The 14559-nt window shown below is 45.7% G+C and overlaps 1 protein-coding gene across 1 annotated transcript; it reads right to left on the bottom strand.

Annotated features, from left to right (window-relative positions):
- Window positions 1–4815: 4815 nt before the first annotated feature.
- CCR75_005110 (uncharacterized protein) lies at window positions 4816–5390 on the bottom strand (the record flags this gene model as incomplete). The annotated part of the gene is made up of 2 exons (XM_067963193.1): window positions 4816–5042; window positions 5093–5390. The coding sequence occupies 2 exons, from the start codon at window positions 5388–5390 to the stop codon at window positions 4816–4818; spliced, it is 525 nt and encodes a 174-aa protein (XP_067818244.1).
- Between the last annotated feature and the right edge of the window lie 9169 nt (window positions 5391–14559).

Genomic DNA, 14559 nt, shown 5'->3' with positions numbered 1-14559 from the left:
AAGAGCGTGATATTTCCGTTCGTACTCCAACATGGAGTACGCACTCTTCGAACGGTCTTCCAACCGTTCGATATTGTGAGCCTGCACCGTCTGTTACAACGAGCGACGCTTGCCGCGCTAGTGATCAAGTCCCTCCTCCAATTCATGGAGGAAGTGATCGAGTTTGTCGGTTTTCGACTCTTGATCCCACACATGGGTCGGATCTAATTTTCCCTCCTCTGCCACAAGCATTGGTGGATGCCCACGGTGGTCAACGTTTCCTTGTGAAACGTATTCAAAATCACCGTGATGAAGGGGCAGTGTACGAGTTATCTTGTTCGCTGGCGTGGTTATCCACCTACACATGACAGCTGGGAGTCTCGTTCCTAGCTGGTTGCTGACGTTGGGGGCCTAGTCCGGCAGTATGACGAGACCCATCCGATGAAACAGAAGCTACACGCACCCCTGGCGCCTGTAAATCATTTGCAAAACGTCAATTGCATCGCGCATCTCGATAGAGATGCGAGCTCTCCCCTAGGATGAAGAACGGGAATAAACATCCCCTTTCACTCGTTTCGTGTTGCCAACAAGGATCACCCCACGTGAGGCATGGAAGTTCTGCCTCACGAGGCAACCGATGCAATTTATACCTTGCACTCATTTTATGGTTCGTTTCTCAAACTTTACGCGTATCGCGTTAAGTCTTTGAATCCAGGCTTCGCGTCCAATGTCTTTCACATTGCGAATGAACGCACTCCAGGCTTGCAACAAAGAGATTTTATCTCGTTTGTTGCTGCCACTCTTAAGATTAATAACGCTGCTATGTTCGCACCGGTTTTAGTTCGTTTCTCAAACTTAACGCGAATCGCGTTAAGTCTTTGAAACCAGGCTTCGCGCCCAATGTCTTTCACATTGCAAATGAATGCGCTTCAGGCTTGCATCAACGACATTTTATCTCGTTTGTTGTTGCCACTCTTAGGGTTAATAACGCTGATGTGTCTGTACGATCGATGCTTAAAAAAGCATCCAGATAAAAATCTTCCTCAGCGCGAAGTCCTTCGCGCTGGGATCACGGCCATGTCGCAATAAATAAGGGATATTTATTGTGAGGAGTTCTCTCTCGAGAAAAGCTATTGACGAGCCGTTGGGGCACAGGCCACGGCTTTTTCTCAGGGGCAAGACGAGACATGTTATTGTCTACGCTCCCCTGAACGGTACATACTGAAGCAGGGGTACCACAAGAACTTTTATTACGATGGCTTACGCCATCGTCATTACCACGCACATAAACATGTGCGGGTGACGGCACGGGAGACGGTGCTAGCGATAGGGAATCATCCTCATCGTCGGAACCGAACATGCTATAGCGAATGCAACTAGCACGTCTATCCGATTGAGCCCCCTCATTCGAATGCTCATAGTCAGCCGCCTGACGATGGTCAGGCGACTGTTCTGTTCACCCCAAGTCGGCCAGTTCGTCGAGATCACACTCATAGTCGACCTCCAAAGAGGTGTCGCATTCACGTGGTGACTCACCACGTGCATACGCAACATTTAAAGTTGCGGGAGAAGACGATGCTACGACAGACGGAACGATTGCCGCAAAAGACAATACTGCGTCACCCGCAGCTGCATGTACCGCAGCCGAAGGCGCCGCACTATTCGCACATCGCATGGACTTGTTAACAATGCGAAAAAAATGATGGCTCTGACCAATCAACATCGTATTTAATTAAGTGGTCTTTTGGTAACCACTCTATCCAATGACAGTCAGAGTGATTGTTGTTTAAGGGAGGATTGATGTATAGGGGTGCATCGTTACAAGAAATTATCACTTAATAATTTTTTATTAAAATATTATCTAAAAGGTAGATACTATTATTTTACATAGTAATATTTGAAAAGTTTATCCATTGGTAGATACAGACCATTATATCTACTTGCTCCGCGGTCCAGTCAGTGCTGGACGCGCGCAAAGAGAGAGACAGATAAGACTTTATTACATGTTTTGTGCTAGTAAATAATTAAGTTAGGATTAAGTAGATAGAACAGAAGAACTTAATTATATTAATACTGTTTTTAATTAACCCTTTTCAAAGCAAAAGTTTTAACGAGAGTTTCCTCTGCACGTACTAGTGTACGTGAAGTGACGTAAGGCGGCACCACTCGCACTGAGGCAGTGCAAGTGGACTTGTACTGAAGCAGTTCAAGTCGGCAGTGCCCCATTACATATATACTCTTGGGCACTAGTTGCCACTTGGTTCTACGAGCCCCTGAATGCCTTGAACTAAGTTGTCAAACTCATCATTTCTATAGAACCAAGAGACTCTGAGTCTAAAAGTCTTCCTTTGACTTTAGGAGCGTTCGATGGCAAACTTGCTTAATGGTCAAAGGGGAAGTCTGTAGCACTGATTTAAAAGGATTCTGTCAATATTATTATGCGACCTTTCTTCCTTTCTTGTCCACCCAAGCCGTTTCCTACAACCAAAGCTGACCGAAGCTTTCAATCCGACAGGCGCTAAGTCGTTGGCCGCATCTTCACCTATCTCATCATGTCTTTTCAGGCATTCCGTAACTAGTTGAAACGACTAGAATAATACCACTTCTAACACTAAGAAACTTAGGACAAGTTTCGTCACGGAAGCAGTAATCCGACTTCACGTGCGCACTTGTCAAAAAGTAATTAAGACTGAAGGAGGGTCATTACCTGGTCATAGCCTCGTACTTGAGCGCTTAGACCAGCAGGGCTGAGGTCCGAAATATCGAGACCTCAGGGACTATGCTACCCATTTGTTCGACAACTCTGAACTTAGGGGTAGCTTCAGAGTCCGCGTCAGTAGGGCAGCCCGCTCCTACTGCGCTCCTGCATTTCCCGACCCCTCAGTGGTCGATGCAGATCTCATGTGTTTCGCACGCTGGTTCTTGCCATCGCTCTTTTGGAAGCGAGTCCTCTTGCTGGGCATCTTTGCCCCGGCAGAGACCCTGGCATAGCAGCAAGCCATCATATGGCCGCGCTTGTCGCATTTATATCAGATAACGTCTGCATTGCCAAACTCCATGGGAGTGGCATCTGACTTCTCGGCCGACGGCTTATACCAAGCTGTCGCCGATGCACTGTTGTAGGATTGCTCTTCAACATGCGCAATTTGGATCGCCTATTCCATCGTCGACGGCACCATTATGAAAAGGGCCTGTCGCGATGGGCCATGCCACAGTCCGTTCATAAACGTGGGCACCTTAATGTGCTTCGGAATCGGACCCACGGTAATAGACGCCGACAGCGAGAGCATCTCTTGCACAAACTCTTGCAGAGATCGTTTCACCTGTCGTGCACCAAAGAAGCGCGCCTGAAGCAACACTTCGTTGTGTTCGGCGGCTGGTACATGTCGCGAATCTTTTTCTTGAAGACCGCCCATGCAGGGAACGCTTTTCTGTCCGCCATAAGCGCTGAGTAAGCCCACTCTGAGGCGTTACCGCGAAGATGCGACATGGCGTACGACACCATCCGACTGTCGTCCTCGATCAGCTGTGCGACACCGCATTGCTCCAAGGCTAAAAGCCAGTGGACAACCGTGTGCGCTGCAGTTCCATCGAACTTGGGCGGGTCCATCCGAATGGCCCCGGCTGATCGGCTGGGCAGAGAGCATCTCATCAGTCCTGTTGGGAGCCTCGCTCCGAGCCTGCTCATGCCTCAGCTCATCCTGAGTCTGAGTGATGGACTCCGCCGCAGCATGGCTCTGTGCCTCGGACGCGGCCCTCCGCTGTCCGAGCACGAATGCCTCAAACTGCTTCAACTGAGCAACATGTTGCTTAGGAGGTCTACCCAGGAGCCTGGCCAGGGCTTGTTTACCAAGTCCCTGTGCCATATGCCCTGTTATCTCCCGATTATGTTCGGAGAGGTGGGGGAAATATGCCCAATCGATGTTGAGGCTCCTCCACACGTACACACGCAGAGATGCGGGTCGTGGGAAGGATTTGAAGTGCTACCAATTGTAGGCGGGCACGTCGTAATGCGGCCACGCTCTACTTATACACACACCCTGGCAACAGCGAGGAAACGGTTAAACCAGCTTCTCTTGCGTGCAGCGAGGTAGTTGCGGTGGGCGCGTTAGCGCCTCACCCAACGCACTAAGTACTCTAGTAATCCGGCTCCTCGTGCGCACTTACTAAGTTGAAAGTTGTTTTCAGGCTGATTTATTTTTAATCGCATTAAATATAAATACCTATTTTACCAATCAACAATGTCATCCCTGTAGATAACACTAATATGTATTGGGAGCGTATGCATAAGGGTTGGTCGCAAATGTGAACCACAACCGAGTGGTCGGTCTAATTATTTTATTTAAGCAATTGACCATCTCCTTAAGTAGATTAATTGTGCTTAACGGGGACTGTGAAACATTAGGGCAACTTCAGCCCGTTATATTTAAAAAATATTTTCACTGTATGAGTCATTTCACTGCATTCAAAATCAACATTTACTCCTTTAGAGTCGTCTTTTGATCGCCCTTTTGGCCTTTGGAATACCCCACCCCCTAAATTACATCAAAGAATCGTTGTAGCCACACACCCTAAGTATACACATGATGATCATGACCATACTTTTTAATAACCATTATGATGTACAAAATTTCTGAAAGTTTTTCAGCCACTACAAAAAGCCACGAGTCGTTTCCTGTCGCTGACGTGGGCTGTGCCATACCGGTTGCTGGGATGGAATGGTTCCTGAAATATTTCGGCTGCTAGGCGTAGATTGATGCCATTTGCAATACTACGATCGATCCGCTGCTCCTTGATCGCGACCATACCGAGTTACTGTAGGACTTCTGCTAGCTTTTATTCTGATGATGCACAGTCCTGCTTTAACACTCCGATTCTGCTGCATCCATAACGATGTAAGGCACGCAGAGCACGCAACCACCATATCCTCGTCCAGGCCCTACGGACTTCGTCAGCTGAATCCGGGAACAGGTGCTCGGTATCTACCCGCAGCTTCGCAGGTAGCTCAGGCGGCGATCGCGATACCGCTGCCTGTTTATACTGGAGCACTTGCGAAGGGGAGACTTTTGATCTAGTCCACTGATTATAATGCACGCCCAACACTTGCGCGTACCTTCGCGGTCCCAAACGATATGCAAGAGTCCTGCGAGCTTCCCGGTGTAGGCCAAATGAATTTTGCAAGTCGAATATGTCTCTCTTCCCGGATGGTAAAAATTCAATGATGGATTGTTATTCTGTGGCACATCCAGACTTGATATTCCGTGAAAGTATGTTGTTGTGCCCAAAGCTATGCCGATGACATCCGGAAGATCCCAGTGTTGTAGCCTAGTGATAATAACATTTAGCGCCGGATTTAGGCGTCGCTTTACCCGATGAAATGCTTGACATTGCAGAGCTACGTCTGCGCGCATGTTGTTGGTAGAGGGATTGAGTATCCAAGGATTACCATATAGCTTCGAATGCGCGGCAAATAGAAGTGCTATGTTTTGTGTCCGCTGTTGTATGATCCCAGCTCCTGTTGAACGGTTGTTGGAGCACCTCCCAATCTACCGATGGTCCAATGGACTCCGTTGTCGGCTTGATGTAGCACAACCTAAGCCGAATGATCGAAATATGCCCGATGGTGCCCGTGCGCGACACCTGGACTGACAGATGTCCCGATATAGCTGTTGAGCCGTCCCGGTCCTTCCCGAAGCGTTACTGAGCCGGTATTTGCAGTTGGTATGTTGCTTTGCTACTTGAAGATATGGACTAGCTACTAGGATGGCAGTCGCCCATCTTCCCAGCCTTGGGAGAGTATGATCTGAAAGCTGTCCTGTAAGCGGGATCCGGATGCTGTAGTCCAGCGTTGACACCCGCCGAATGCGTAAGTCCGCCTGAAAACCAGGCAGGTTTTGAGCAGGGAGTAGGTTGTTGTGGACAACACATCGCCTTTGGTATCCACGATCCACAAATTTTGATGCCACCGATAAGTCGCCCAAAATTTCTTTTTGCTCCTACATGTGTGCGCGTGTTTGGATGTCTTCTGCATATTGGAGGAGTACTTCTTGCTTCGATCTGTAGCGACGAGGTGTGCCACGAGCCGGGGAAGAACGCCTTTGCTGTGCTATTTGACGGCCGTTCAGCTCTCTTGCTCCGGCGCTATCCACGTGCGAACTTTCGCGCTGATGGTCAAAGGTGACGCGTTCCCGTTGCTGATTCTTTCAGGCTTGATTTTGCCGGTGATAGATTCCAATTAGCCGAGTCTTTGAGGCTCTAGGTTCTTATTGCGACGTCTATAGAGACGAGACATCCCCTCTCCCGCCGCTTCGGGGCGTGTACAGCAGACATGCTAATTATCTACATGAGAGTAGTGTAATGGGTGTGACTGCCTCTTAGCACATCAGTAACCGTGTTTTGTTTGGCGATATTAAATGTGTTGTTTTCAACAGGAGAGAAAAGGCTAAGACCGCCTGAACTTGATTGGCAACTCATAAAAAGAGCGAAAAAAGGGCAGCAAAATCGAGCACGAGGGAGAAGTTGAGCTGGAGATGAGCGACAAGGGTCTAAAGTGCGCTCTTGAGCATGCATCTAAGTTTGTATTTGGAGGTCAAGCGAAGGATGAATTTATTATACTTTACTTTTACCAGCTTTTGCGGAAGTGCATGCTTTTTTTTCGTCTGAGTCTCTTTTTTGTACCCATCATAAAAGCGCAAGCAAGCCACACTTTCGTTATGTTTCATTTTTGTCGGCTTTCGTTCGAATTTTCTTATACCGCAAAGCATTCAAGTTTAGCAGGTCAGCCAATGCGTGAAGACCATAGTTTTGTATGTTCCTTTCAATGGTAAATTGATGCCACGATGTCCACAGTATTCTTTGTCTATGTAAAGGATGCTTCTTCAGCTCCTTTATACAGTATCCATTCAATCATTTATCCAATGTTTACCTCAAGAATTGACTAAGGCACTTGCTACCTAGGTAGCAAGTGTCTTTGTCAAGGCAGCAAGTGTCTTTGTCAATTTTTGATGTAACATTGGATGAATGATCGAATGAATACTGTATAAAGGAGCTGAACAAGCATCCTATATATAGACAAGGAATACTATGGACATTGTGGCATCAAGCTACAATTGGAACATAGTATGTATTAGCCACTATTAGTTGAACATACTATGAATTAGCCAATCACAGGAAACATAATGTGTATTGGCAATTCGGCATTTCGGATTGAAACCTCAAATAAGAATCTTTACAGAAGTTGTGGATATAACACCTTCTGCGATTTTAAAAATATAATTTTTTAATCAAAAATTGTCAGATTAATAATTTAAGAAGAAGCGGTTCATGTAAACTAAAATATATAATATGTTTAAAAGATTCCGGGGATATCAACCTTTAGTAGGGGGATATCAATATCCATCAAGTAGTTCCTATCTAATTACAAAAAAATGCAGACAGGGAGGGGCTGTGGCAATACTAAAAGGGCGACGTATAGCTGATCAGAATGCATAAAAATATAAATGCCTCCCTTGAGGGCAACAGTTATCACCATCAGAAGCCCAAATAGATTCATGAAATTATAAATTTTCACTACACCATACCGCACCGCTTGTGTGTACTGCGACGTGTCAACAAATCCAAGTCGGTTTTGCTGGAAGCCTTAAAAAACAATCAAATAGAGCAACAAGTAGAAGATTGCCGGCATTAAAAATGAATTGCCGCATTTAGAAGATAATACATGTATAAAAGTGAGAAGGCCAGCTTGCGCAAGCACGAGTGGTTACTTTCAGAGTAGATACGATTCTGATTCGAGATACTGAAAAGCTTGGCACAAAAAGCGCCGTTGAGCCAGCGCTTGCGCTGTGAAACCAACGCAATAAGGTCTTGTGGTTTATCAGTCGAGCCACAGCATCCTTCCATATTCCGAAGTCCACTTGCGGTATTTCCTTGCCACAAGTTCGAATATTAAACTTCTGTCCTCTGTAAGGTACATGTTCGTAACGAATGACCCGGAGACGCCCAGTTCGGCACAAATCGTCTTAAAGTACGCTTCCAGTGGAGATCGACGAATGGTTTCGAATCAGTAGACCGAGAAAGCACTAGGAAGTACAATGATGAAGCCAAAACAGCTTCCATTGATTTTTCAAGGATATTGACAATCTTGTACTCAAAATTCTGAGCAGAAATGATCCGATTGCCTAAGCTCTCAAGGGGTTTCTCTATTGCGATTAGTCGGCAGGCTCTTCCAATCTGATGGTCGCGCCCAAATGCTGCGAACAGTTGATAAATTGCTGACTTGTTGAGCATAATGTGTAACAGGGCATCCTTTTTTGCGAAAACTGTTAACAGTATTAGACAACCTACACTGATTACAGTGAAGGTGGCGTGGCTCGGTCACTCCACGTACACGACGTGCAGAGGAAGATTACAGGTAGCTAAGTAGTCGAAGCTACCAAAGATTAGTTATAAGGCTTAACAATAGAAACTGTATTAATATATTAAGGTCCTGCGTAAAGACCTTATATCTACGATTGACTTTACAATATTAATTACCAAACTATGTATGGCGCCTACTTCTCACCGCACAATCGTGTTATCTAACGATTTGCGGTGTTGATTGAAACTGTAACCAACCTATCAATAAAACTAAAGTCTTTTTTCGTCAAAATTACCAAATTTGGTAATATTGGAACTTTTAAGTCAAAAATACTTCTTTGTTTTTTTCTCTCATAGAAATACTTTTTATTTTATCTCTTATACGTAATAATATTTATGTAACGGGACGCACCGTTACATCACTTCCCTTAACCAACAGTTAAAATAGTGAGTGATGTGGAGTGACAAAGAAATATTGGTATGTCTTCCCTGTTATTGGTTTTTAATAAAAAAGTGATTTTGTCGCATTGTTCTTTTTTGTTCAGCAATCATTTCGTTTGCGCATAGCTTTCAACAAGTCTGTGCGCGTAGCCCGTGAGGTCGCATAGCTGGCAGCTGCACGGAACAGTGCAGTTGTTGCTAATGCATATATTTTAGAGGACGCTAATGCGTCTAATGTGGGTAATAAATGACCTCCTACTCCCATTGGATATGTCTGGAATATGTCATATGTTAATGCCATTGCAGGTGACGGTGACTAGTCACCGTCACCTAACAAGTTATCTGCTACACCAATTGTAGATGACTGGTCTAGGTAACCGTCATCGCTCGACTAAGTGGCTACTGTGAAGGCTACCGGATCACCCGGGGCTGAGTCCATTAAACATTTGTCTTTTACTGTGACAACTCCAAATAGATGGTGACGAGGTTGTTCAACTCGTTGAACCTCTTTTTGGTGGAAAGTCATCTGATTATGACTCCATAGAGGACGATCACTCTGGCGACGTTAGAATATGCGTCACCAGGAGCGAAGTGATCGTGAAGGGAAGAATGCTGGTGGTGGTGCTAGTTTGCTCGCCAGGAAAGGAGTGATTCTAAGGATCGCTCCGAGAGCCATGGTACCGTAAACATTTACATGAGTTAACAGGAGAGGTACCGTGATACGTTGCAGTTCACTCCCGAAAACAAGCCTTGGTTGCCCTCTAAAAGTAGCCTAACTCGTTGGTCTGGTATGACCAGAGATCGATATTCCGTTGTTCGAATCATCCAGGCTTCACAAGCCTGGTGAGGGTGAAACGAAATTCTTCATCGATGCCCTTTTCCGGCATCGGTGGTACACTTGTAAGCGGGTAAAACATGTCAAACGTTTGTTTCAAGCTTGGACAGCAATTGTACAGAATGTGTAATGCATATGCCGTGAGGTCTGGCTTGACATACTGGATGCTTTTAGTGAACGGATCGAAAAACCGGACCGTAATTGGTGCACGCTACAAGCTGCACTGTTTGCTAGAGAGGCAGGAATAACTTGTTTCTCGTAGGGGATCTCATGTCCATGCTGTTATAAGGGTGCAGGTCATGCCCCTAAGGAAGCATACTCCCTTAAAGATCCTCGTTGGAGGATGCTCATTTCTTGTGACATGCGCGAAAGGATTGAGAATGTCCAGCTCTTTTACGAGCGCGAAAAGCGCTCGTTCTCTGATGGACCCTTTGTGGAATAGGATGGGTCTCGTCGTACTATCGCACGAGACCCGGAACGTCCATCATTAGTTGGGAACGAGGTTGTTAACTATTATGAGAGGATGGATACCATCGCCAACGAACGAGATACCTCGTTTGAACCCCCTTTTCATCACGGTGGCTCGAGAAGCATTCAACAAGTAATCGCTTCTCACCACTCGAACAGAATCCGTCAATGGATTGAAGGGGGAGGAAAAATCGGGTCCGCCTCGTTCGACGAGCCCGAATTAACATCGTGATTTGGATCGCGACCCTTCACTTTTTGAGGGAGGACATTGATCACGAGCGATCCCGTCGCTGCGAGTTAGCGGTGACGGTCGATAATGTTTCTTGCGACCAGCTGAAAACTGTGTCCAAGTTGTGAGTGATCTTGCGAACGAAAGGACACATCAGTCCGTTCGAAACGAGCTTGTGAAAGCTCGTCAAATGATCTCTTCCTGAGAGAAAAACGTGGATCGTCTGTTTCCTGAGAACAAGACTCTGTCCCAAGACTGTCATTCTTAAGCTCGGGACTATCAGGCTTTGGCAGAAACCTTAGACCCTTCCGGTGTGATTCGGAATCGGAAGAAGCCTCGTACTGATGGTAACGGCGGAGACGCCCAACATAAATTGTAGGATGCGTATGCATCCAAGAGAAAACTCGATCGTGTACGCATTGTATTGGCGGTGCAGTACATGGATACCGATGATATAGTTAACGGTACTTTATAAATGCCCAAATTCGTCTCTACATGTTTTGGTAGATTACCGTAGGCAGTTGGACTAGATCGTTTACATGAAATGAAGGATCCCTTTTTTGTCAGAGTTCTGTTTCTGACGGTCCACCGCATCAGCGATGAAATCCTGTACGAAACGGACCACAGCTTTTAGCCAACAGAAAGTCACCCGCTGACTTGGTTTTATTTTGTTTTCAGTGCGACCGGTTCGCACTGGGAAGATTTCAATCTCCTCTTCGGCAAGAGTCTCCCTAATATCATTTTTTCAAGGCTGAGTCTTTTAAAGCATCGATACTATTGTCACTAATGGCATTATTGAAATTACTGAATTGTCCACTTCAATTTTGATTAAATCAACATTGGTATCCTTCGCATTGACAGTGGGGTCAATCCGTGATGATCAAGAGCTAGAAAGTTATTTGCTTGAGCGGGTCTCTCCCCTCTTGAATAAGAGTCACTTATAAACAAGGCGGGTATACGTGGATGGCGTAAGTCGTTCACGAAAAAGTCATGTATGAAGAAGCATGCAGATGGCAAGTTCTACCATCGGCAAAACCACGCTACAAGTCGTAAAGAGTGGACGTATCCGCAAGCTATCTGTTCGAGGATATGATTTGCACGTTCTGTCTGACCATCTGCTTGTAAATGACAGAAAATGACATTTTTGCTATGTTTCAAGTGATTCAAACACAGAGATGCCAAAATTCCGCCGTGAATATAGGGTCTTGATCTGAGACCAGTTCACGCGATAAGCTATAGAGTCGAAATATCGTATCAATAAAATAACGAGCACATCTTTTGGCTCCGGGACAGCAGCAAGATGCTACATCTTGCTGAAATGATCAACAAACACAAGAATGCAATTATTCTTGTATCGCCTTCGGAAAATCCGAAGATGGAGTCTATAGATTCGGACTGCCAACACTCTGCAGAAACAGGCAGATGTTGTAACGGAGCACGCGATGAAGCACTGAACTTCACTCGTTGAAAAACACGTAAGCAAGTACGTATTTGCGGACGAACTCATACTGGCGTGGTCAGTAAAAGTCGCGACTCATCGTGAGATAAGTCTTCTCACGTCCACGATGCCCACTTATTAGTGCATCGTGGCACTCCTACATAATGCGTAAACGCAAAACATTATGAATAAGGAAGACGACACGTGGATTGTCGGCAGCAATGGCTGTATAGTACAGTAACCCGCGTGTTGTGTATCGATCTGTTGAGGATCGATACAATATCGACAATCCCGTAAACGATTGTTGGGGTGGATTTCAAAAGTTGTCCATCAACCCTTTAAGAGCCTTATCTTCTTGATATGCTCTTCTAACGTCGTCAAGTAATGCTGACGACGGAACACTTATTGTTGCAACAGTGGCTTTATGCTCACTGTTGATTGTTGCAGCAGTGGCCTTATGCTCAGTATTGATTTCCACAGCCGGCTCAAAATTGATCAGGCGCGAAAGCGCATCAGCGACGACGCTAAGTCGTCCTGATTAGACTCCACGGAGAAGTTATACTCCGCGAAGAAAGACAACCATCTCGCCATTCTTTTTATAAGGTGTGGGCTGTTTACGGCCGTACGCAAAGACGCATGTTCCTCATATACAATGAATGGTCTGTCTCCCAAGACATAAACCCTAAAGTTGGCCTGTGCATTTTTCATGGCACAAAGTTTCTTATCATGCACTCGATAATTGCTTTCAGCTGGTTGAAGCTGACGCGATTTTTAATAGACGATGCGCTCTGCGCCGTCTGTGTCATATTGCATCAGCGCACAGCCGTTGAAAGAGCGCTGGCGTGTGTTATGGTCAGCAATCGCTAGGATTGGCGATTGCATCAAGCTTTGCTTGATACCTTAAATGAACGCTGACAATCAGCGTTTGATGACCGCTTTACATTTTTTCAACAAAGAAGAAAGATGTACTGTCATTTCAGCGTCATTGCGTGAGTACATGGGCAAATACGCAGCTAAGCCAAAAAGCTTTCGAAGTCCCTTTAAATCGGCTGGCATAGGCCAATCTTGACCTGTTTTAAATACGGGCGTAAAACCGTGTTTACCCACGTTGCACCCAAGACGTGGTATTTCGCGTGCGGCGAATACACACTTCTTGGGATTTGCATACAACTTGTACTTACGCATAAGTGTAAGAACCGTACGGATTTGGATACGATGTACGTCAATGTCAACGTCCGACTTTAAGTCTATGGCTCAGCTATGAACGAAGACGTCATCAAAGTAGCTCGGTGCAAGATCCCGCACTGATCTTAACAGATTAGTTACGCATCTGTTGAATGTTGCAGGGGGCATTACCCCTGTAACATAAATAGCCATTTCCATAGCATTTCGCTTAGTGTACTTACTGCTGTGTGCGGATATCCTGTTCACGTGATAGAATCCACCCATCAGATCCATTGACTATAGAATGGTACTCTTTGACATACCATCAATGATCACGTCTTTTCTTAGTATCGGCGTTTAAGCCGGTAATGTTGCAGCTTTCAATTGTTGACCGCATGCACAATCCGCCACCCTCCTGTTGCTTTACAAACACAGAAGGTGAGAAAGCTATGTGGGGATGTTTACTACTTAAACGGTCTGCTGCTACGCGATCGGCAAAGACTTGTTGATCGCTAATACTTGTTCACGGCAATGGCCACTGCTTCATGACAGTATTTCGAACCTGGAATCAATTCGATTTCGTGTCACGTGCCTTTATCGATAGGCAACTCGCACGGTACGGACTTAGGGAATACATCGTTGAATTTGATCAAATCTTTATGTAAAGGATTTGTCTGTAAAGACTCTACGTAAAACGTTCAATCCGAGTCTTCTCATCGAGGACACTTTCGTCTATCGACGAGCTGCTGAGAACCCGTTTGTTCTCAGGAAATACTACTGCCGACAGAATATCGGCCACGTAGTTGTGATCTGTGACAAGTACGCAGATCTGCTTGACTTTGCCACTGCGCAGACGCGCAAAAACCGTTTCGGTTAATCGTTGGCAATTGAGTTATCTACGAAGCTGACTTCGGAGGCTCTATCATGTCAAGTGTATAAGCGCCTACACTTGATCCGTTGTTTACTAAGACATTTAACGTCTCAGTTATCTCTTTAAAACTTAATTCTGAAGGTATCTGGGAACCCCTTTGACACAGGTTTAAATCCTAGAGGACTCACTGTGGATGCGCGACCACAGCTAGAGGCAATTAGGTAGGATAGTCCCCGAAACCTGTGTCGGGGACTACCCCGAAACCTGTGTCGGGGACTATCCTACCTAATTGCCTCTAGCTGTGGTCGCGCATCCACAGTGAGTCCTCTAGGATCGACTCTTCAGTCGATCTAGGACTTTTGCCTCCAATACACAGGCGTTTTAAATTCTCTTGGCAGTTGCTTTTCAAGCAAGCATCCTTGTTTCGTACCACTTATCTTATTTGAGTGTTTGAACTTTGACGCTGCCTGTGCTTGGGCACACTGTCGGGATCTTACTCCACTTTATGATGGGTATTCACACTGAGATCTTGTGGATTCGTGTAAACGACCGAACCATAAGTGAGGCCATCGCAATCTCTCGTAGGACACCCACACGCTTGTGGGCGCTCCAAGGCGTTCATCGGTACACCGCTGTTGAACGAGAGACAGGCATCGTCACGGCTTGATGCTGCCAATTTAAACATGGCTTTTATTTTCTGAGCCATTTTAATCAAAGGATGACATCAAATCAAGTAGGATACAACCATCATCCTGCTGTTTACTCTTTAACGTGTACTA

This window comes from Bremia lactucae, linkage group LG6, assembly GCF_004359215.1.
Source record: "Bremia lactucae strain SF5 linkage group LG6, whole genome shotgun sequence".
Classification (NCBI taxonomy): Eukaryota; Oomycota; class Peronosporomycetes; order Peronosporales; family Peronosporaceae; genus Bremia; species Bremia lactucae.
Note: the sequence above shows the minus strand (reverse complement) of the source record. Positions and strands in the feature narration are given on the sequence as shown.